Source organism: Crotalus tigris, unplaced genomic scaffold, assembly GCF_016545835.1.
Source record: "Crotalus tigris isolate CLP2741 ecotype Arizona unplaced genomic scaffold, ASM1654583v1 scf7180000017690.20705106771:4171800, whole genome shotgun sequence".
NCBI classification, from domain to species: Eukaryota; Metazoa; Chordata; class Lepidosauria; order Squamata; family Viperidae; genus Crotalus; species Crotalus tigris.
In genome coordinates this window covers 1165199-1186327 of record NW_024096569.1, presented here as the reverse complement: position 1 = coordinate 1186327, position 21129 = coordinate 1165199, and the positions used below count along the sequence as shown (strand labels likewise).

Sequence of the window (21129 nt, the reverse complement as noted above, 5' to 3'; positions counted from 1 at the left end):
TTTATCTTTAGCTCCAGCAAACGGAACAGACCTCAAAATCACGAGGTTTTTTAAAATATATATATACGTGTGTGTGTGTGTGTGTGTGTATCCGTTGGCCTGTTCCGAATGCAAATGGCGCTCTGGGCTGGGGATGCAGCCCTTCCAGATGTGGGGCTGGACGGCTGCAACATCTGGGGACACCTGTTTGGGGCATGCAGGGGTGGGCTGGGCCTGCAATCGTCTCCTAGTTTTGTTTAATAACCCTCTTTTTGCTCTGGTGCGCAGAGTTCAAACCACGTGATTAAAAAACAAAACAAAACCAAAGATCCAAAAATGTTTTTCTGGCATAAAAAGTATTTTTCTTCCCAGACGATTGTAATAAATAAGAGAAAAAAAAAATAGCATTAAACCAGCGGAGTTTATCTGAGCAGAATTAGGCAGTGTTGAGAAGGAACGTTCTCGCAAACAAGGCAGGGGGTACAGATTTGGACTCCCCGAGCCCTCTGCACACGCTCCGTGGTTCTCATCCTCTGTCAACTTATTTGTTTTATTTTGTGTATCCTGCCTTCCTTATTTTTACAAGCCAGCCAAGGCGGGGAACATATCAAAGACGTGTTCCTCCTGCTATTAACCCACCATAACGTCCCTATGAGAGGGATTGGGGCAAAGTCGCCCAGCTGGCTTTCACGGTTAAGGCACAACTAGAATTCCCTGTCACCTGGTGGTTGGTCCAAAATCACCCAGCTGGCATTCATAGCTAGTGCAGGACTAGAATTCCCAGTTTGCGGGAGGTTGGCTCCAAGACACCCAGTTGGTTTTCATGCTTAAGTTGGAACTAGAACTCACCGTCTCCTGGTGATTGGCCCAAAGTCACCCAGCTGGTTTTCATGCCTAAGGCGGGACTAGAATTCCCCGTCACCTGGTGATTGGCCCAAAGTCACCCAGTTGGTTTTCATGCCTAAGGCGGGACTAGAATTCCCCGTCACCTGGTGATTGGCCCAAAGTCACCCAGTTGTTTTTCATGCCTAAGGCGGGACTAGAACTCCCTGTCTCCCGGTGATTGGCCCAAAGTCACCCAGTTGGCTTTCAAGCCTAAATTGGGACTAGAACTCACCCTCTCCTGGTCACTGGTCTAAACTCACCCAGTTGGCTTTCATGCCTAAGAAGACGGGGGAAACTAGAATTCACCCTTTCCTGCTGATTGGCCTAAAGTTACCCAGCCGGCTTTCATGCCGAAAGCGGGACTAGAACTCACCGTCTCCTGGTGATTGGCCCAGAGTCACTCAATTGGTTTTCATGCCGAAGGTGGGACTAGAACTCACCGTCACCTGGTGATTGGCCCAAAGTCACCCAGCCAACTTTTATGTCTATGGCAGGACTAGAACTCTCTGTTGCCTAGTCTCCTAGTTTCTAGAGCAAACTGGCTAAAAATACTTGCCAACACGAAGTCTTTAAAAACTCATTTCATTTTGACCTGCCCATCCCAGGCTTACGGGCAGCCTTAACCAACCGGTTGCGAGATCAAATGCTGCCACTGCTGTGGAGAGTACTCCAGGCCTGGTCAGCCCCACAAAACAGCTGTCGGGGCCTCCCCCCTCCCAGGGATTGGAGGCAGGGGAAGCGGCTGCAGGACCCTGGCCAGGCCAGGCAGCCGTCCAGCCTCCCAAGGCCAGGCCAGGCCAGGCCAGGCCAGCTGCTGGCTGTGGGGTCCAAGGGTGGGGTGGGAAAGCAGTGCAAAGGGGCAGCTGTGCCCCTCCCCTCCGGCCCACCCAAAGCCCCTCACTCAGAAGTCTCAGGTGCATTCAGCACGGCCAGGGCACCAGCGAGGAACTGCCCCCCCCCCAAAAGAAGGACGGGTTTTGACTGGGGGCTTCCCCCACCCCTTTTACGGCATGCGTCCTCAGCCCCCCTCCCCATGGAAGGTCAAGCTCTCCCCACCCCTGAAAAGTCTTGGAGGGGGGGCATCTCATCCAGAGGCTCAGCTCTGCCAACGGGGGGGGGGAGGAAACTTCAGACCCTCGGCACCGCCGGGGAGGGGGCTTTGCAAGACGAAGAGGTCGGTTAGGGCAAAGGAGCGTCCCCACCCACGGAGCAAACCCCCCCCAAGGGCCACCCCACCCCTGCTGTGGGCCAAACCCTTTCCCCTGGAGGGGGGCGGGCAAGAAGGAAGGGGGGGGAGATACTTTCCAAAAGTGCTTTACGGAACTTCTCCCCAGCCACACGTGCTGCGGACGCCTGGCAGGTGAATAGGAGGGGGGGGAGGCTCCTGTGGCCCAGATGGGGCTAAGGTGCCCCCCCACCAAGGAGTGTCTTCTTCGTGCCCCCTTGACACCCCCCCCTGCACCTGAATAGAGTGTGGGGGGGTGGGAATTCCACGTTTCCCCACCCCCTCGTCCTCACCACCAGAGGAGTTGAGTTGGGGGGGGGGCCAAGAAGACCCTTCCTCCTTGGCCACCAAGCCCCCCCTTAGGCCTTGACACCCCCCCTCCCCGCTGGTGAGCAGGCTGGGAGTGGGGGTCCAGCATCCAGCCCCCCCCCCCAGCAAGGGGTGAAAAGAGAGGCAAGGCAACTTTGCTTTAAGACCCTCCGGCAGGGCAGGTGAGTGAGATGGGAGTGAGGGGGGGGTCCTGCGTTCCCCCCCTCCACCCCCACCCCTGAGCCTGGGGAGGGGGGCAAGGAGACACAGCCTCCCCACACCGTCCAAGCCTCCCCCTTTGCCTTCACCTCCCCCTGGAACAGGTGAGCAGGCTGGGGGTGGGGGTCCCACATCCTGTCCCATCAACCAGTCACAGGGGACAGACGCCCCCACCTCAGCCACCAAGCCCCCTTCGCCTTGACTCCCCCCCCCAGCAGGTGAGCGGGGTCGCCTTCCTGCCTGTTGCTCACTTGCCAGGTGGGGGGGGGACAAAAAGAGACCCCTCCCCAGCGGCTAAGACCCCTTCGCCTTCACCTCTTGGGGGCAGGTGCGTGGGATAGGAGGGGGGGCCCTCCTGTTGCCCCTCTCCCCAGGCGGGGGGGGGCAAGAAGGGACCCCTCCTCAGCAGCTAAGACCCCTTTCGCTTTCATTTCCCTCCCACCCACCCACCCCCAGTGCAGGTGAGTGGAGTGGGAGTGGGGGTCGCACGTCCTTGCCCCACCCACCCATCAGGCGGGGGGGGCAAGAAGGGACCCCTCCCCAGCCACTCTTGCCCCACCCACCGGGGGGGGGGAAGCAAGGACCCCTCCCCACTCCAGGCAGCCCGACCCCCCTCCCTCACCTGCGGCAGGGCGCCGGGGGCAGCATCGGCGGGGTCCGGCCGGCCGAGTCCGGCGGCGTGGCGGGGCCAGGCGGCCAGCAGGAGGCTGAGCGAGGCGAGCAGGAGCGCCGAGAAGGAGGCCAGCGCCAGCAGCAGCAGCGGCGGCCGGGCGGGCGGCTCCCGTGCCCGGCGGCGCCTGCCCATGGCCGGCCCGACCGAGGCGCTCTGTAGCCGGCCGGAGCGGGAGGCGGAGGGGCCGGAGGCGAAGCAGGAGGCGGAGGCGGAGGAGGAGGAAGCGAGGCCGCCCAGGGGAAGCCGCGCTCGGCCGGCCGCCAGCAGCTGCAGAGAGCGCCCGGTGCCTGGAGAGGCGCAGCCCGGGAACTGCGGGGCAGGCAACGCCCGCCGGAGGGGCTGGGCGGGGAAGAGCCGGGACCCAGCGCAGAGCCTCCCCGGATAGGCGCAGTCTACCTTGGCCAGGCGAACTTTCCAAGCCAGCCTGCGGAGGCTGTTTTCTGCCTTGCTCCCCCCCCCGCCCCGGCAAGAGAGAGGCTTCCCGGTTGGAGCTCGGACTGCAGAGCCCATCGTTCGCAGCCTCCCCGGACAGGCGCAGGCTACCGTAGCGAGGCGAACTTTCCAAGCCAGCCTGCGGGGGCTGCTTCCTGCTCTTCCCCCCCCCTCGGCAAGCCGGCCATAGACAGCGAGAGAGGCTTCCCGGTTGGGCTCCGACTGCAGAGCCCATCGTCCGCAGCTTCCCCGGATAGGCGCAGTCTACCTTAGCCAGGCGAACTTTCCAAGCCAGCCTGCGGGGGCTTCTTCCTGCCTCCCCCCCCCCCGCAAGCCGGGTATAGACAGCAGCGAGAGAGGCTTCCCGCTGGGTTGGGACTGCAGAGCCCATCGTCCGCAGCCCCCGCCTCCAAGTTCCCAGCTTGGGGAAACTGTGGGGCTAGGCTAGGGGGAGAGCCAGCCAGGGACTCCGAGAGGGCGGCGAGAGGACGGGGGCAGCCCTCCGCAGAGCTTCCTCGGTCAGGAGCAGTCTACCTTGCAGTCTAGGCTGCGCGCCAGCTGACGCTGCCCGTCTCCGGGACATCTTCTTGCTCCCTCCCGCTGGGCACGGCCCATGTCCGGACAGAGAGGCTTCCCGGTTGGTCGGACTCCAGCCCCCATCATCCCCGGCCCGCATGAAAAGCTCCAGCTCGGGGGAAACTGCGGGGCGGGAAGAGGTAGCCCTTCGCAGAGCCTCCCTGGATAAGCACAGTCTACCTTCCCCTTGTCGTGCCTGAGATTTGGCCTCATTTGCCTGCCGGCTTCCTGGAGGGGTGGCACTCCAAGCCCCATCATTCCCAGCGGGGACCCAGGTTGCCGCTCGGGGGTGGGGGGAAACTCCCAACGCTGGGCTGAGATCGGCGGATTCCGGGATCGGGCCCGCTTCTCCCCCCCCCCCGGGAGAGCATTGGTACCCCTTTCCCTGCCGGCTTCTCGGAGAGGTGGGACTCCAACTCCCATCGTTCCCGGTCCGTACCTGCCTCCAGAAGCCGTGAATGCTCCAACACTGGAAGTTTTTAAGAAGCGACTGGACGGCCGTTTGACCGAAATGGTGTAGGGTTTCCTGCCTGAGCAGGGGGTTGGACTAGATGACCTCCAAGGTCCCTTCCAACTTTACTATTATTCTTATCATTATTGGATCAGCTGATGGGGCTTCAAGGCTCCAGCGCTGGGCGTCGGGAGGGGTGGGGGAGGGAAGGGTCCCCCAAAGGGGCTTGTACCCCTTCGCCTGGCTGCTTCCCGGACGGGTGGGATTCCAGGCCCCATCGTCCCCAGCTGGCATCCAGGCTCCACTCCGGGAAAGCTGCCCTGGATAGAGATCCGTGACTTGGGGGGGGGGGGGACTCAGCTGGGGGGGAGGGTCCACACCCCTTCCCCACTTGCAATCAGTCTCCATTCTTGGGGGGGGCATCAACCTCGACCCCCTGTGCAGGCTGACACCCCCTCCCTCCTAGGCTGCGGGGATACCCAGACCCATAAGGCACTGCCACCTCTTTCCCCCCCCCATTCCCCATTTGCACTCTTAAAAATGTCTGTGCTTCACTTCCCACTGGCCCCCAGCGGAGGTAGCGTGGCCGAGCGGTCTAAGGCGCTGGATTTAGGCTCCAGTCCCTCCGGGGGCGTGGGTTCGAATCCCACCGCTGCCAGATGGTTTTCTTCCCCCTGGCTTTTGCTGAGCGGACAAAAAGCTTTCCCCGGACACGGAAGAAAAGCAGCACGTCGGGTCTCCTCTCCCCCGCCCTCCCCCCGGCTGAACCCGTGTCCCCTCGTATTTTTGAATTGCGTGCAACCGAGCATGCAAAATCTCCTTTATGTAGAACTCTTCACTCTCCGCTTGCACAGTTCGCGTTGGTGGTATAGTGGTGAGCATAGCTGCCTTCCAAGCAGTTGACCCGGGTTCGATTCCCGGCCAACGCAGATTCCTTTTTTTTTTCATTTGTTTTTTTGCAATTAATTCATTGCAACATTAATTAATTAATTAATCCTGCCCCCAATAGGGGCGTTTTTGACCCTGACTCCCGTTTTATAAGACGCTTCGCTTTTCCCGGAAGCTTTTCCTGCTGGGTGGGTTGGAATCCGAGTGGAAAACATGTTTTCCAGGAAAGCCGATGAAATGGAAATAATTCAAATTATTTATTGGCTGTAGAGCCAGCGGTGCAGAGAGCGGCGCCAAGAGGGTTCAGAAGAGCCTGCATCCTCCTGGAGGGAAAAAGGGTCTTTTTCTGGTCTGTGGGACTGGTCTACCTCGCAGGGGCGTTGTGTCGCAGCATTTGCCGCAGGGGGAGGATGGGAAGGACCCCACTGCAAAGGGGTGGGTGGGCTTTAGACAGCTGGAAGAGAGAAAAAGTGGGAGCAATTGCAAAAAAAAAACCCACCCCAAACCCAAAAAAATCCATTAATCACTCATTTAATGACCGCTGGAAATTGAGACATCGCTAGTGACAGTTTTGACCCTTTTGACCTAATTCCTGTGATCTGAATTCCGGCAGTTGGCAACTGACTCGTATTTATGACGGTCGCAGCGTCCCGGGGCCACCTTCTGAGAAGCAAAGTGCAATGGGGAAGCCGGATTCGCTTAGCGACCGCGTTACTAATTGAACAAACTGCAGTGGCTCGCTTAACAACCGTGGTAGGAAAGGTTGCAAAGAAAGGCAAAATTGAACAAACTCACTTAACAAATGTCTCGCTTAGTGACAGAAATGTTGGGCTCCGTTTTGGTCGTAAGTTGAGGACTATCTGTATTTTGAGGGTCGTCTGCTCCTGCCTCTGGAGGTTTGATTGGAGCGGCCCTTCTGAGACTCGTTAACCATCCTGCTGTTTGCATTGCACACACTCACAATCTTATAATAATAATAAAGTTGGAAGGGACCTTGGAGGTCATCTAGTCCAACCCCCAACGTTCCATCTGCCATGTTTGTCCACAACCTGAACACGTGTGGACTTCAACTCCCAGAATTCCCCAGCAAGCATGCTGGGGACGGGGGGGGGGTTAGGGAGGGACTTCCTGTTTCTTTGCCTGTTGGGACATAATGAGCTTGGACTGGGAGAGATTTTAAAATACAGGGAGTCCTCAACTTACAACTTATTTGCTTAGTGACCAAAGTTGCAATGACATGGAAAAATATGACTCGTGACAGGTCCTCACCCTTATGACCACCACAGCTTTCCTGCGGGTTGCAACTTGGGGGCTTAGCAATCCAAAAGTACGGATAACGGTTGTGGTGACGTCCCGGGATCACATGGTCACTATTGGCAACCCAGCCAGCTTCCCCACTAATGACCATGGCAAAAAATCAGGTCATGTGATGCCCCACTTAATGACCGCCCTGCTTAACAATGAATTTTCCAGTATTGCTGTTTCAGGCAGCCTGATTTGCATCGACAGTCAGCTGGTTTAATGATCCTGGTAGCCTTATGGCCTCAATTTTATGACTCTGGGAATCACACACACCCACACACACACCTGAAGTGAAACTGACCACACACACACACACACACACACCTGAAGTGAAACTGACCACACACACACACACACCTGAAGTGAAACTGACCACAAAGGATGCAAAAAGGGAAATGAATATGGCTGTGTTCCTCACCCACGGCAATTTTTAAGACAGGGGTGGGGAACGATGTGCCTTTTAGGACTTGGGGACTTCAATGCCCAGAATTCCCTAGCCAGTTTTCACTAACTTCCTGAACTGTAAGAGGGGAGGGGCACTGTGCTCCCCCAAGGACAACACAACCTGTAACACAAGGACCACCCCGGAGAGTCCTTGTCGCCCCCTCCCAAGTCTTGCCATCCTGGGGAGCATGGAACAGGTGGTCCTTCAGTTCTGACCGTATTGGACCCAGCCCGTTAGGTTGTAAAACAGGTCAATCCTGTGACCGACCTGGGGTTTGGTTTTTTTTTTGGTCCTTTTGAGGTTAAGCGAGAGGCACGGTCATTAATAATAATAAAAATAGTAAAGTTGGAAGGGATCTTGGAGGTCATCTAGTCCAACCCCCTGCTCAGGCAAGAAACCCTATTCCATTTCAGACAAATGGCTGTCCAGTCTCTTCTTCAAAACTTTAATGTTTGTTGTGGACGCAGTTTTGCTGAAAAATGGAAGCCGCTGCAAGTTTTAGACAAAAGTGTTGTAACGTGTGATCACGAGACGCTGCAAATGCGACCGGTGCCCTATGTCTGAAGGGGGGGGGCATCACATGACCACAGGGATGACCCCCCCCCCAACTGCTGGAACATCAAATCTGGTTTGTAAATCCCCTTTTTGAAGTCGGTCGTAACTTCGAACAGTAAGTGACCAGTCGTAAGTTGAGGATGGCCTGTATTCTAAAAGAGAAACCCCCCCCCCCAACACCCCATTTGCACAATTTAAAACTTCGGAACGGACACTCGCCATTAGTCAACCGTTAATAAAAAAAATTTATTTTTTTTTTTTGTCCAGAAAGTTACAGAAATTGCGCAGAGAGAGAGAGAAAAAAGCAAGAATCCCCAAACACTCAACGAACGAATGAAAGAACGTCGCTTCGACTGCCTTGTTTCGCTCCTTTCCTCCCTTTGTTGCTGGGGGAAGGCATAACTATCGTCCCACCTGCCCCATCAAAGCCTCTCGGCCCCCTCCCCACACTGACCCCCACTCTCCCCCCCCCAGCAGGAAAGAAGCAGAACCGTGGGGGGGGGGGGGAAAGAATCTGGATTATTTTTTTAAACATGCTACGCAGGACTCAAAAGAAAACTCAGCCGAAACCGGGCTCCGTCCACCCTCCCCCCAAAAAAGGTTCAATTTAAAAACTAGATCGGGGCGAGAGTTTTGGGGGGGGCTTGAAACTCGCCCCCCTCCCCAGTCGAAGTGAAAACACAAATGCGCCAAAAGTCAAGAAATCTTCTAGTTTTCAACATAAATAAATCCCAACCGATACAACGAGAGCCCACTGTGGAGGTCCCAGCTGGGCCGTGGTACTTAATAACAGGGGTTCGGTAGGAATTGGGGTACCCCCCCCAGTTATCCCATCAGGTTTTGTGGGCTCATTAGGAAATCTACGCCAATCGTTTACAAGGTTGGCTGTTTTTGTTTGTTTTTTTCCCCTGAAAGGTCAAAACAGGCTGAAAAGAACAGTCGAAAAGAAGAATTGAGGCCGTCTTCTAACCAGGGCCACGGAAGAGGGGGTGCTGAAGGAAGACGCCCCCCTAAAAATCTTGGTTTTCCTTTGGCAACTGGGCAGGTTAAGCCCCCCCGCAAAATGTCCAGACTTCTCAACAAATTGTCACCCGGCCATCACACCCCAACTCCTCTCCGCCCGGACGGGAGCCCTTCTTTCTTCAGTTCTCTTCGTCGCTGTCGTCTGGACTGATGGCCGGGCTGGTGAGGCTGTAGGTCGGCGATGTGGGGCTGTAGCCGGGAGAGGTCGGCGAGTAGGTGGAGCCCTTGGGGGAGGTGGGCGAGTAAGTCGGGGAGGTCGGGCTGTACTTGGGGGAGGTGGGCGAGTAGGTGGGCGAGGTCGGGCTGTATTTCGGCGAGGTCGGGGTGTACACCGGCGACGTCGGCGAGTAGGTGGGGCTGGTCGGGCTGTACTTCGGCGTGGTCGGGCTGTAGGTGGGCGAGGTCGGGCTGTACTTGGGGCTGGTCGGGCTGTACTTGGGGCTGGTCGGGGTGTATTCCGGAGAGCTGGGGCTGTAGGACGGGCTAGTCGGGGTGTATTTGGGGCTGGTCGGGCTGTAGCTGGGCGAGCTGGGGCTGTAGCTAGGCGATGAAGGGGTGTAAGTGGGGGACTGTGGGGTGTAGCGGGGGCTGGAGGGAGAGTAGCTGGGCGAGGTGGGACTGTAGGAAGGGCTGGTCGGGGAGTAACTGGGAGATGTTGGGCTGTAGTTTGGAGACGTCGGGGTGTAATTAGGAGAGGTCGGGCTGTAGCTGGGCGAAGTCGGGCTGTAGCTGGGAGAAGTCGGGGTGTAGTTTGGAGAGGTTGGGCTGTAATTAGGACTGGTAGGGCTGTAACTAGGGGAGGTCGGGCTGTAGCTGGGGGAGGTTGGGCTGTAGCTGGGAGATGTCGGGCTGTAGCTGGGGCTGGTTGGGCTGTAACTGGGTGACGTCGGGCTGTAGCTGGGGCTGGTCGGGCTGTAGCTGGGCGACGTTGGGCTGTAGCTGGGGCTGGTTGGGCTGTAGCTGGGACTGGTTGGAGAATAACTAGGTGAAGTTGGGCTGTAGCTGGGGCTGGTCGGGCTGTAGCTGGGCGACGTCGGGCTGTAGCTGGGGCTGGTCGGAGAGTAACTCGGGGAGGTGGGGCTGTAGCTGGGGCTGGTTGGGCTGTAATTCGGGCTTGTTGGAGAGTACGAAGGAGAGGTGGGACTGTAGGATGGGGAGGTGGGGCTGTAGCTGGGGCTTTGCGGGGTGTAGACCCCAGGCGAGCGTGGCTCGTAGGCGGGAGAGGTTGGGGAGTAGCTGGGAGACATAGCACCACCTGGAAAGGCAGAAGGAAACCGACGTTAATCCAGGATTCCACACTCTGAGGAGAGCGCTGGGAGGGACTGCAGGACTGGGGTAGCCACGTTACCTGGAGACGGAATGTAGGGGCTGGAAGGCCCTGGAGAGCCGGGGGAGCCTGGGGTGGGCGACCAGGCAGGGGAATACCCAGGGCTGTAACCGCTGGCATCGGAAGCCGCGCTGGGGGAGAAACTGGCAGCCCCGGGAGTCATTCCGCTGCCTGCAAAGAGGAGGAAGGGAGAATTGCAGTTGAGAGAGAAACCAGCCCCCTTCCCTCCTCTCTTCTCCTCCCTTCCCTACCCATCTCTTTTCTTCCTTCCTTCCTTCCTTCCCATCTCTCCCGTTCTTTTCTACCTTCCCATCTCTCCGTCCTTCCTTCCTTCCTCTCCTTAGTTCCAGGTTGAGTTTGATGAGTTTCCATCCATTGCCCTTCCTTCCTTCCTTCCTTCCTTCCTTCCTTCCTTCCTTCCTTCCTTCCTTCCTTCCTTCCTTCCTTCCTTCCTCTCCTTAGTTCCAGGTTGAGTTTGATGAGTTTCCATCCATTGCCCTTCCTCCTTCCTTCCTTCCTTCCTTCCTTTCCTTAGTTCCAGGTTGAGTTTGATGAGTTTCCATCCATTGCCCTTCCTCCTTCCTTCCTTCCTTCCTTCCTTCCTTCCTTCCTTCCTTCCTTCCTTCCTTCCTTCCTTCCTTCCTTCCTTCCTTCCTTCCTTCCTTCCTTTAGTTCCAGGTTGAGTTTGATTGAGTTTCCACCCATTGCCCTTCCTTCCTTCCTTCCTTCCTTCCTTCCTTCCTTCCTTCCTTCCTTCCTTCCTTTTTAGTTCCAGGTTGAGTTTGATGAGTTTCCATCCATTGCCCTTCCTTCCTTCCTTCCTTCCTTCCCTCCCTCCCTCCCTCTCTCCCTCCCAATAAACCCAGGAGTGCTTAATTGGAAATAAATTTAATGGAGACCACACACTTTCTTCTTCTTCCCCTTACTCTGAGCATCCCACAAACTCTGAACTGCTGGCGTCGGCAGCTGGGAAGCCCCCAAGGGTAGCGACCCACCGGGGGGAGGAAGTGGGGGGCTGCACATTTGAAGTACACTTTAGATTAAGTGCTCTCAAGCTTCAACACCCACAATGGAATTCTCCGATTACCAAGCCAAGATTTTAAAAAACGGGGAAACAGCCCGGTGCGCAAAGTTCACCGTTTTTATTACAAACGGAATAAAATCTGAGTGTTTTTTTTCCTGTTGACCCAGAGATCTTGCCAGGCGTTATTTCCGCGATAAAAAAAGCTGTCGGGGTTTGTTATCTGTCCTCCGTGGGACCCATCGACCCCCCCTCCCCTTAATTGCTCGACAGATAAAAATCAGCCCATCCGTACAAACCACCATTGAAGTAACCCACTTAGTCCCAAACCAGGAAGGAGCGCTTTCTGGATACCTACCCACGCTGGGCGACCAGGCGCCGTAGGCTGGCGTGGCACCTTGGTTCCACGGGGTGGTGGCAGGGGACACCCCGCCCATGGGGCTGGGCGCAGAGCCGAAGAACATGCCTGTAGCTGTAAGGGAAGAGGAGAGTGAGCAGGACCGGCGCCCCCGAGGAAGAGGCTGGAGCAGCGGGGGTGCTGGGTGCAAAAGGCGCACCCAGATGTTTTCCTCTCCCAGATGTGGAAGGTGATCCCGACGGTTAATTATAATTTCTCTGGGACTGGAGGATAACCCTGGCCTTCCCCAACCCAGGACCCTCCACGCGGGTCAGATTTGATGCTGATATTTGATGTAGATAGTCCTCGGCTTACAGCCGTTCATTTAGTGACCGTTCAAAGTCACATGGGACTGAAAAAAAGCGACCAAGGACCGTTTTTCGCACTTAAACCTCTGTTGCAGCTTCCCCGGAGTCCAGGGATCAAAATTCAGAGGCTTGACTCGCATTTATGACGGCTGCAGCATCCCTGGGGTCACGTGATCCCCTTTTGCGACTTTCCGACAAGCAGTCAATGGGGATTCGCTTAACGGCCACGTGACTCACTCAACGAATGCAGCGATTTGCTTAACGACGGTGGCGAGAAAGGTCGCAAAATTGGGTCCCCTTCCTTGGACCCCCCCTCCAAGAGAGGCGACCAGGACTTACGCCCTCCGACGCCCAGCCCGGTGATGTTGGTGGGGATCTCCATGCCGAATTTGCATTTTTCCGCGTCCAAAAGCAGGTCGAAGCAACCGGTGCCCGCAGGCGCCAGCTGGCCCAGCATGATGTTTTCCGAGACCCCCTTCATGGGGTCGCTCTCGCCGTGGGCGGCCGCCTCCATCAGGACATCGACCTGGAGAAGGTAGTAGGAGCCCCATGGGTGGTATACAGGCCACAGGACCACCACGGAGCAAAGGTCTTGGTCCCAACCCCCAAACATTTGGGGGGGGGGCAGCTGTGTCAGTTGGGAGGAAGGGTCAAGCGAGGAACTAGCCTGGACTCACTACGTAAAAACTAGAGGGCCTGCCCCACAGAAGCCTCTCCTTTCCTGTCCCCTTCTCTCCCTCAGGCCTGCCCTGCCCCACAGAAGCCTTCCTACTCCTCTTTTCTTCCACAGGCCTGTCCTGCCCCACAGAAGCCTCTATTCTCCTCGCCTTCTTTCCCTCAGGCCTACCCTGCCCCACAGAAGCCTTCCCTCTCCTGTCCCCTTCTCTCCCTCAGGCCTGCCCCACAGAAGCCTCTGCTATTCTCCTCCCCTTTTTCTCCCTCAGGCCTGCCCTGCCCCACAGAAGCCTTCCTATTCTCCTCCCCTTTTCTTCCTCTGGCCTGCCCCACAGAAGCCTTCCTATCCCCTTCTCTCCCACAGGCCTGCCCTGCCCCACAGAAGCCTCTATTCTCCTCCCCTTCTCTCCCTCAGGACTGCCCCACAGAAGCCTCTGCTATTCTCCTCCCCTTTTTCTCCCTCAGGCCTGCCCTGCCCCACACAAGCCTCTCCTATTCTATCCCTCAGGCCTGCCCACAGAAGCCTTCCTATTCTCCTCCCCTTTTCAGGCCTGCCCTGCCCCACAGAAGCCTCTCCTAATCTCCTCCCCTTTTCAGGCCTGCCCTGCCCCACAGAAGCCTCTTCTATTCTCCTCCCCTTTTCAGGCCTGCCCTGCCCCACAGAAGCCTCTCCTAGCCTCCTCCCCTTTTCTCCCACAGGCCTGCCCTGCCCCACAGAAGCCTTCCTATTCTCCTCCTCTTTTCTTCCTCTGGCCTGCCCCACAGAAGCCTCTTCTATTCTCCTCGCCTTCTTTCCCTCAGGCCTGCCCCGCCCCACAGAAGCCTTCCTATTTTCCTCCCCTTTTCTGCCTCAGGCCTGCCCCACAGAAGCCTCTCCTATTCTCCTCCCCTTCTCTCCCACAGGCCTGCCCCACAAAAGCCTCTCCTTTCCTGCCCCTTTCTCTCCCTCAGGCCTGCCCCACAGAAGCCTCTATTCTCCTCCCCGTTTCAGGCCTGCCCTGCCCCACAGAAGCCTCTCCTAATCTCCTCCCCTTTTCTTCCACAGGCCTGCCCTGCCCCACAGAAGCCTTCCCATTTTCCTCCCCTTTTCTGCCTCAGGACTGCCCCACAGAAGCCTTCCTATCCCCTTCTCTCCCACAGGCCAGCCCTGCCCCACAGAAGCCTTCCTATTTTCCTCCCCCTTTCTGCCTCAGGCCTGCCCCACAGAAGCCTTCCTATTCTTCTCCCTTTCTCTCCCTCAGGCCTGCCCCACAGAAGCCTCTCCTTTCCTGCCCCTTTCTCTCCCTCAGGCCTACCCCACAGAAGCCTCTATTCTCCCCTTAGGCCTGCCCCACCCCACAAAAGCCTCTTCTATTCTCCTCCCCTTCACTCCCTCAGGCCTGCCCCACAGAAGCCTTCCTATTCTCCTCCCCTTCTCTCCCACAGGCCTGCCCCACAAAAGCCTCTCCTTTCCTGCCCCCTTCTCTCCCTCAGGCCTGCCCCACAGAAGCCTCTACTCTCCTCCCCTTCTCTCCCACAGGCCTGCCCTGCCCCACAGAAGCCTTCCTATTCTCCTCTTTTCTTCCTCTGGCCTGCCCCACAGAAGCCTCTGCTCTTCTCCTTCCCTTCTCTCCCACAGGCCTGCCCCACAAAAGCCTCTCCTTTCCTGCCCCCCTTTCTCTCCCTCAGGCCTGCCCCACAGAAGTCTCTCTGCTCTCCTCCCTATTGCCTTCTGTCCCTCTCACTCCATTCCCTTTCCAGCCAAAACCGCTCTTTTTATATCCTCTCCTCTGCACCCCCAGGAGTTCAACCACTGCCAGGCTGGGTCTATTCACACTGCGTGTGCTGATTCTGGGGTCTCTGCCAAGCCCTGGCAGCCCCAGCTGACTCTACCCCAGGCCTCTCAGGAGCTGCCGCTGCTTCAACTCCCCCCCCCCCTACATACTCAACACCTTCTCCTACTAGTCTGCTTGTGGGCCTTGAGTTTGACATGTCTGCTTTAGCGCCTTATCTGGTCTTTCCAGGCAGAAGCCGCAACGCTGGGAAGATTCTTGTATTAGAGCAGTGGTTCTCAACCATTTTAATGCTGCGACCCCCAACCGATCGTAATTCGAGGACTAAACCGGTCATAGGTCGACTAAACCGGTCGTAAGTCAAGGACTACCCAACTGGTCGTAAGTTGAGGACTTTCCCTGCCCGGGAGCGCCGCGCATGCGTGGTGCCGCCCCCTGCGCCGGCCGAGGCGTCGCTGGCAAGCGGCAGAGACAGAGCAGGCCGACCACTGGCTGGGCCACCAGCTGGCCCAGCCCAAGGGAAGTAAGGCACCCGCCGGAAAAGGGGAAACAAATGGCGGACAGCTTTGCTTGGCAACCCCTGTGAAATGGTCGATCGACCCCAAATGGGGTCGCGACCCATAGGTTGAGAACCGCCGTATTAGAGGCTTAAAACAATAGATTGTTTGAGCTCTACACAGGAAGGCCTGGTCGTCCGCGCCCAACACAAACTCACCGTCTCTTCAAAGGAGCACTTCATGAGCGGCCCCGTGTCCTGGCGGTTGACGCCGTGTCGCGTGATGGCCATCAAGTGCCCGCGACAGGTCATGGTGTCACAGAGCAGGGCCAAGTGGCGATAGTTGACGTAGGAGCCATCGAAGGAGATGACGTGGTACAGCTCCCGTTCGAGGGCCTTCCTTACCGCCTCGATTCCCAGCACCTAAGTAACAAAGGAAGACGGATTCTACAGGTTGCCGCTTGGCACGCTCCAAGACCTTCTTTATCCCAACCCCCAAGGACATGCCACGCTGCTTCGGGGCTCACCGTGAAAATCTCCACGATATCGTTGGAGGTGGTGCGCACGGGGTCCACGTCTTTCTCGCTCAGCACGCGCATGAGGCTCACGCCGTCGGTTTCCAGGATCCATTCCTGGAGGGCTTTGAACTCGCCATCTTCAGTGATTATGATTTTCTTCTTGTTGTCGGTCTGGGGCAGGTGCATGTACACCTGAGGGAGGAGGAGGAGCAGGCTGGTGAATTAACAGTAACCCTGGTGGGATGGGGGAAAGATAAGGACTTTCTTAGGGAGGGGAAGGAGCTGTTAGGACAGGCCTCCTGCCCTCACCTTGCTGATCTGCTCAATGCCTTGAAGGGTCATGTCCGTCAGCATGTTGGATTCGATGCACCGCAGGAAAACGTCGTCGTCCATCTTGTCCACCACCTCTTCCTCCTATGCCACCAGAGAAGAAAGATCTCTCATGTACCACATCCAGTACAAGGCAAGGGTCTCCAACCTTGACAACTTTGCGACTTGTGGACATCAACTCCCAGAATTCTGGGAGTTAAAGTCCACATGTCTTAAAGTTGCTAAGGTTGGAGATTCCTGGTGTAAGCGTGGTGACAACCACTGTGTAGGATAAACATGCAGAAGACTAGCAGACCGCATCCATGAACACCAATTAGCACACGGACAGACTTGACCATAGTTTCAATTGGGTAACTGACAGTATCCTAGACCGAGCCAAGTCCAAACACGCTAGGGAATTCCTGGAATTCAAGACAAATTAGCCATCAACAGGCACATAAGAGATAAACCACGTTTACACACCATTCAAGAGACAATAAAAACAACAGCATGCAATGCAAGGATTGCAACAGCCATTGTGTAGGACAAACAGGTAGAAGACTAGCAAAGCACATCTATAAACAGTTGGAAGTCACAATGAAGACACTCTCACAATGCATGGGCAGACTCTACCGTAGTTTCTACAGTGAGCATCGTAGATCAAACGGAATCCAAAAACCCTAGGGAATTCCTGGAAGCCTCGTATTCAGTCAGCCATCAACAGACACACAGAGATTAACTACGTTTACACACCATTCAAAAGAAACTTTAATAGTCTATAGCATGCAATATAAGGACTGCAACGGCCACTCTGTAGGACAAACAGGCAGAAGACTAGCAAAGCACATCCATGAATACCAGTTGGAAGACACAATGAAGACACTCTCACAATGCATGGGTAGACTCCTGTAGTTTCAACTGTGAGTATCCTAGACCAAGCTAAGGACCAAAATTCCTGGAAACCTGGTACCAGACTACATAGGATTGCTGGCACAGCCATGGACTCGACCCTCATTGGTTGGTTGGTAGAACCAAGGCTGTCTTTGGCTCAAGAACACCCACCCCAACCGGGCCCAGAGGTCATAAGACAACCAACCCTGTCAAAAATGCATGAGCTGGCCAAAGCTACTCAGATACCCGAGGAAGTATCTGCTTTCTTCAGCTAAAGAAGACCCTGGCCATCGTACCCGCTTCCCGTCAACTCCAATCCCCAGAAGTTTAATGGTAAGGGGATTGCTTTCCCCACCTCTTGCATCTTATTCTCATCGCTGTTCATGATACGAATGCGCAGCACCAGCTTCTCAGCATTGTCATCATTGAAGATGCAGTTGAGGTCATCTCCAAAGCCTGCAGAAGAAGAAGAAGAAAGGTTGTCCAACGGGCTGCCGGTGGACATGGGCAAAGGACAGAGCGAGCTCCGGCCGTCAACCCCGACTCACCAGCATTGATCTTCTCGGCGATCTGCTCCATGGTGAGCTTGCGGTCCGTCATGTGCTTGCGGTCCAGCTCCACCCTCAGCAGCCAAGGCGAGATGCGGGTGACGTCAAAGTCGGGCATCTCGTAGTAGACGTTCACCCACTCCTGGTCCTCGGCCACCACGGTGTTCTGAGGGTTGGGGTCGTAGTAGATGGCCGTGTTGGCCGTCACCTTGCGAAGGGTGGTGTGCTCCAAGCGGCAAAGGATATCCTGGGATGGAGACACGCAGAGATGGTGAAGGATGGAGAACCAACCTTGGAAGCTACTTTCTCGCTGAGGAGGGTCTACCTCTAGGATTTGGCCACCCATTTGCAGTTGGCTCTCAAGAGATGGAGGGAGAAAACGTCGGGGGCACAACCTACCACCTTCAGCCTAAAATTTAGCTCCATCCTGAGTTAGGAGAAAGACCTCCAGAAACCTTCTGAGATGCCCTCATACTCCACAGCCAAGGCCAACTTCACCACCAACCCCCCTTCTTCTCCTCACCTTGGCCCTCTCAGCGTCACGGGCGGACTGTCCCAGCAGAAAGACCGTCAGGGAAGGCGTCTTTGGCTTTTTGGAAATGTTGATCAGTTCCTTCAGCCGAGGCACCCCCAGGGTCACGTTTTTGGCCGAGACCCCAGCGTAGTGGAAGGTGTTGAGGGTCATCTGGGTAGCGGGTTCTCCCAGGGACTGGGCAGCCAAGGCCCCCACCATCTCACCAGGGTGGGCCTGTGGAAAAATGACAGCCGGGAATATTTTCTGGACTCGAGGCCGAGTGTGACAGCTCGTTAAGTTTGGAAAAAGAGCTTTTATTACCGCAGGAAGTCCTCGAGTTACGGCGCCTACATGAAATTGGTCATGCGACCAACCTGATTTTAGGATCCTTCTTGCAGCGGCCGTTAAGCGGACAAATAGTTTGCTGTGGGTACAGCTTTGCTGCTTTTCAACGCAACCGTTGTAAAACAGTCACACGACTGCACGACACGGCCGTGTGGTCACGTGACGGGGAGCCAACTGGAACTGTTGTAACTCCTCTCTTTTCAAAAAGTCACTGGACGATGAGTCGCAAGTTGAGGACCTCCTGTATGTTTGATGAACAACTAACTTCCAGCTTAGCATCCCACCAGACTTGCAGTGGTTCTCAACCTTTCTAATGCCGCGACCCCATAATACAGTTCCCCATGTTGTGGTGACCCCCAACCACTTATACATCACCGGGTGCCAGGGGCGTGGCCAAAGGGGAAAAAAATGGCGGACAGCCTTGTTTGGCGACCCCCGTGAAATGGTCGTTCGACCCCAAATGGGGTCCCAACCTACAGGTTGAGAACCATTGCACCAAAGGCTAGATCAGCCATCTGTTTCTCTGGGCATCCGTCACAAACCTGGACTTCAGTTCCCAGAATTCCCAAGCCGCACAGCCATCAGAGGAGACATCTGGGAGTTGAGGTCCACCCCTCCAAAGGTGGCCCGAGTTAAGGGAAGGCTGCTCAAACTGCGGATAATGTTTTCTGAACGTGGCTTGCTTCAAACCCACATCAGGCCAGCTTGGAGGAACGGAGCTACTAAAAAAACGGAGGAGAAGCTTCCTAACCCCTCGTGGATTCCGTTACAGGAAAGGGAGCAGAAGCCAAGATAAAATTATGAATCTTGGGCCCGGTCCCAAGGAGATTCCGGCCATCTTTCTGACCCCTTTTAAAGCCAGGGCAATATTTTCCACCCTCAAACAATCAGGCATGTGTTTACTTCCCATCGTGGAAACCGAGCGGAAGCAGCAAGGAATTCTGGGCCGTTTAGGGTCCCAGGGGGGCGGCACTCCTTGGCTAGGCTGAACGCCTCCCCCAGGGAAAACTCTGCCCCCCCTCCCTGCCCTATTTCCACAGCTGCTCAAGATGGAAACAGGAACGTGCAAAGAGAGAAGTTTAGACTTTCGAGCAGAACTTAAAAGCAGGATCCCCGGGAACTGAAAACGGCTCGGTTTCACTTCTTCCTCCTTGCTTTTTGTCGGGCAGGTGTGCTTCCTTTTTGTGTGTGGGTCTCAGTTTCCCAGTTGCAGTGCATGGCTGTGAAAGATGGACTATAAGAAAGGCTGAGCGCCAAAGAATGGAGGCCTTTGGACTCTGGTGCTGGAGAAGACTCCTGCGAGTCCCCTGGACTGCAAGACGATCCAACCGGTCGGTCCTAGAGGAGATCAACCCTGACTGCTCTTTAGAAGGCCAGATCCTGAAGTTGAAACTCAAATGCTTTGGCCACCTAATGAGAAGGAAGGACTCACTGGAGAAGAGCCTAATGCTGGGGAAGATGGAGGGCAAGAGAAGAAGGGGACGACGGAGAACGAGGTGGCTGGATGGAGTCCCTGAAGCAGGAGGCGGGAGCTTAAATGGACTCCAGAAGACGGTAGAGGACAGGAAGGCCTGGAGGAATGTTGTCCATGGGTTCGTGATGGGTCAGACACGACTTCGCAACTAACAACAACTCAGCCGGTACTCACAATGGCCTGGTTGAACTTGGATTCGATTTCACCCAGCAGCCAGTCAAAGGCTTCCCCGCTCAGCCGGAATTCCTCAATCATGCGACGGCTGCAGAGCGTGGAACGCAAGTGGATGTTGAAGAGCAGGGTGGCGTTCTCCTGGGCCTGCTTGCTCAGCGGGTCGTCACCGTTCACAATCACCAGCTTCTTGCTCAGCTCCTTCACACCTGGGAGGGAGGAAAGGAAGAAATCCATCCATTTCTCATTTTTATTTTAGAAAAGCTACTATAGAGATATGCCCTCGACGTACAACAGCTCGTCTCGCGACCGTTCCAATTTTCAACGGCACGGGACAAAGTGACCTACGACCGTTTTTTTTTTCACCGTTGTGACCGTTGCAGCATTCAAAATCCGATCCCCCAGCTCAGAAAAAACAGGGATGGGTCCTCTCAGTTTCCCAGGCTCCAAAACTCCTCCTTATTCTGCCCAGGGATGCGTTGGTTTGCCCCCCCCGTCCCCCCCAGACTCACCTTCCACCACCTTGATGGGATGCAGGTCGGAGGGGAGGCGGGTGTTGATGTGGAAAATTTTCTGGGCGTTCCAGATCATGCGCAGCAGATTGCAGGGGAGGACCACCTGTGACAGGACGGAGAGTCACCTGTTAGTATTGTTTTATAACGAGAAACTTGGAATCCTGCATCCGGTTTTGGTCGCCCCGATGTAAAAAAAGATGTTGAGACTCTGGAAAGAGTGCAGAGAAGAGGAACAAAGAGGATCAGGGGACTGGAGGCTAAAACATACAAGGAACGGCTGCTGGAATTGGGTATGTCTAGTTTAATGAAGAGAAGGACGAGGGGGGACAGGATAGCAGTATTCCAGTATCTCAGGGGCTGCCCCAAAGAAGAGGGAGTCAAGCTATTTTCCAAAGCGCCTGAAGACAAAGACAAGAAGCAACAGATGGAAACTAATCAAGGAGAGAAGCAACCTGGAACTAAGGAGAAACTTTTTGACAATTAGAACAATTAACCAGTGGAACCACCTGCCTCCAGAAGTTGTGAATTGGGGGTTTAATGGACGTTGTAAATCGAGGACTACCTGTGGAATGTTTTATCGCTGCTTCTTTTCTTTATTTTTCCGCTAGTTTCTGACAAACCAGGAACAACATGATATCACTAACCAATTTGGCCAACGATGCATTTTTGTCTCGTGATAAACCGGCATTTCTATTGGCTCCGGATGTGTTGGACTGAGTAATCTTAATTTGTTTTAAAGGAACACCAGCCTCAATTTTTGGTTTTTTTTTTTTCTCCTATGGTATCAACACTGGAAGTTTTTAAGAAGAGACTGGACAGCCATTTGTCTGAAATGGTCTAGGCTTTCCTGCCTGAGCAGGGGGTTGGACTAGATGACCTCCAAGGT

At 55.5% G+C, this 21129-nt stretch overlaps 2 protein-coding genes and 2 non-coding genes across 4 annotated transcripts in view; 2 read left to right on the top strand and 2 right to left on the bottom strand.

Annotated features, from left to right (window-relative positions):
- LOC120305642 overlaps window positions 1-3800 on the bottom strand; it is a 35631-nt gene extending 31831 nt beyond the window's left edge. Inside the window, exon 1 of the mRNA XM_039337818.1 lies at window positions 3240-3800. Coding sequence (XP_039193752.1) covers window positions 3240-3800 — 561 coding nt within the window. The remainder of the gene's footprint in view (window positions 1-3239) is intronic.
- Window positions 3801-5325: 1525 nt separating this feature from the next.
- On the top strand, window positions 5326-5407 carry TRNAL-UAG. The gene has a single exon. It is a non-coding gene; the product is annotated as a tRNA-Leu (tRNA).
- A 199-nt stretch (window positions 5408-5606) lies between these two features.
- TRNAG-UCC lies at window positions 5607-5678 on the top strand. The gene has a single exon. It is a non-coding gene; the product is annotated as a tRNA-Gly (tRNA).
- Window positions 5679-8166: 2488 nt separating this feature from the next.
- The window catches only part of POLR2A (RNA polymerase II subunit A), a 45142-nt gene continuing 32179 nt past the window's right edge, over window positions 8167-21129 (bottom strand). The window contains exons 18-29 of the mRNA XM_039337940.1: window positions 20241-20346; window positions 19732-19937; window positions 17748-17972; window positions 17225-17471; window positions 17032-17132; window positions 15786-15890; window positions 15486-15668; window positions 15178-15381; window positions 12355-12541; window positions 11669-11782; window positions 10311-10460; window positions 8167-10217 (exon numbers count right to left, since the gene is read on the bottom strand). Coding sequence (XP_039193874.1) covers window positions 9082-10217; window positions 10311-10460; window positions 11669-11782; window positions 12355-12541; window positions 15178-15381; window positions 15486-15668; window positions 15786-15890; window positions 17032-17132; window positions 17225-17471; window positions 17748-17972; window positions 19732-19937; window positions 20241-20346 — 2964 coding nt within the window. The 3' untranslated portion in view covers window positions 8167-9081. The remainder of the gene's footprint in view (window positions 10218-10310; window positions 10461-11668; window positions 11783-12354; window positions 12542-15177; window positions 15382-15485; window positions 15669-15785; window positions 15891-17031; window positions 17133-17224; window positions 17472-17747; window positions 17973-19731; window positions 19938-20240; window positions 20347-21129) is intronic.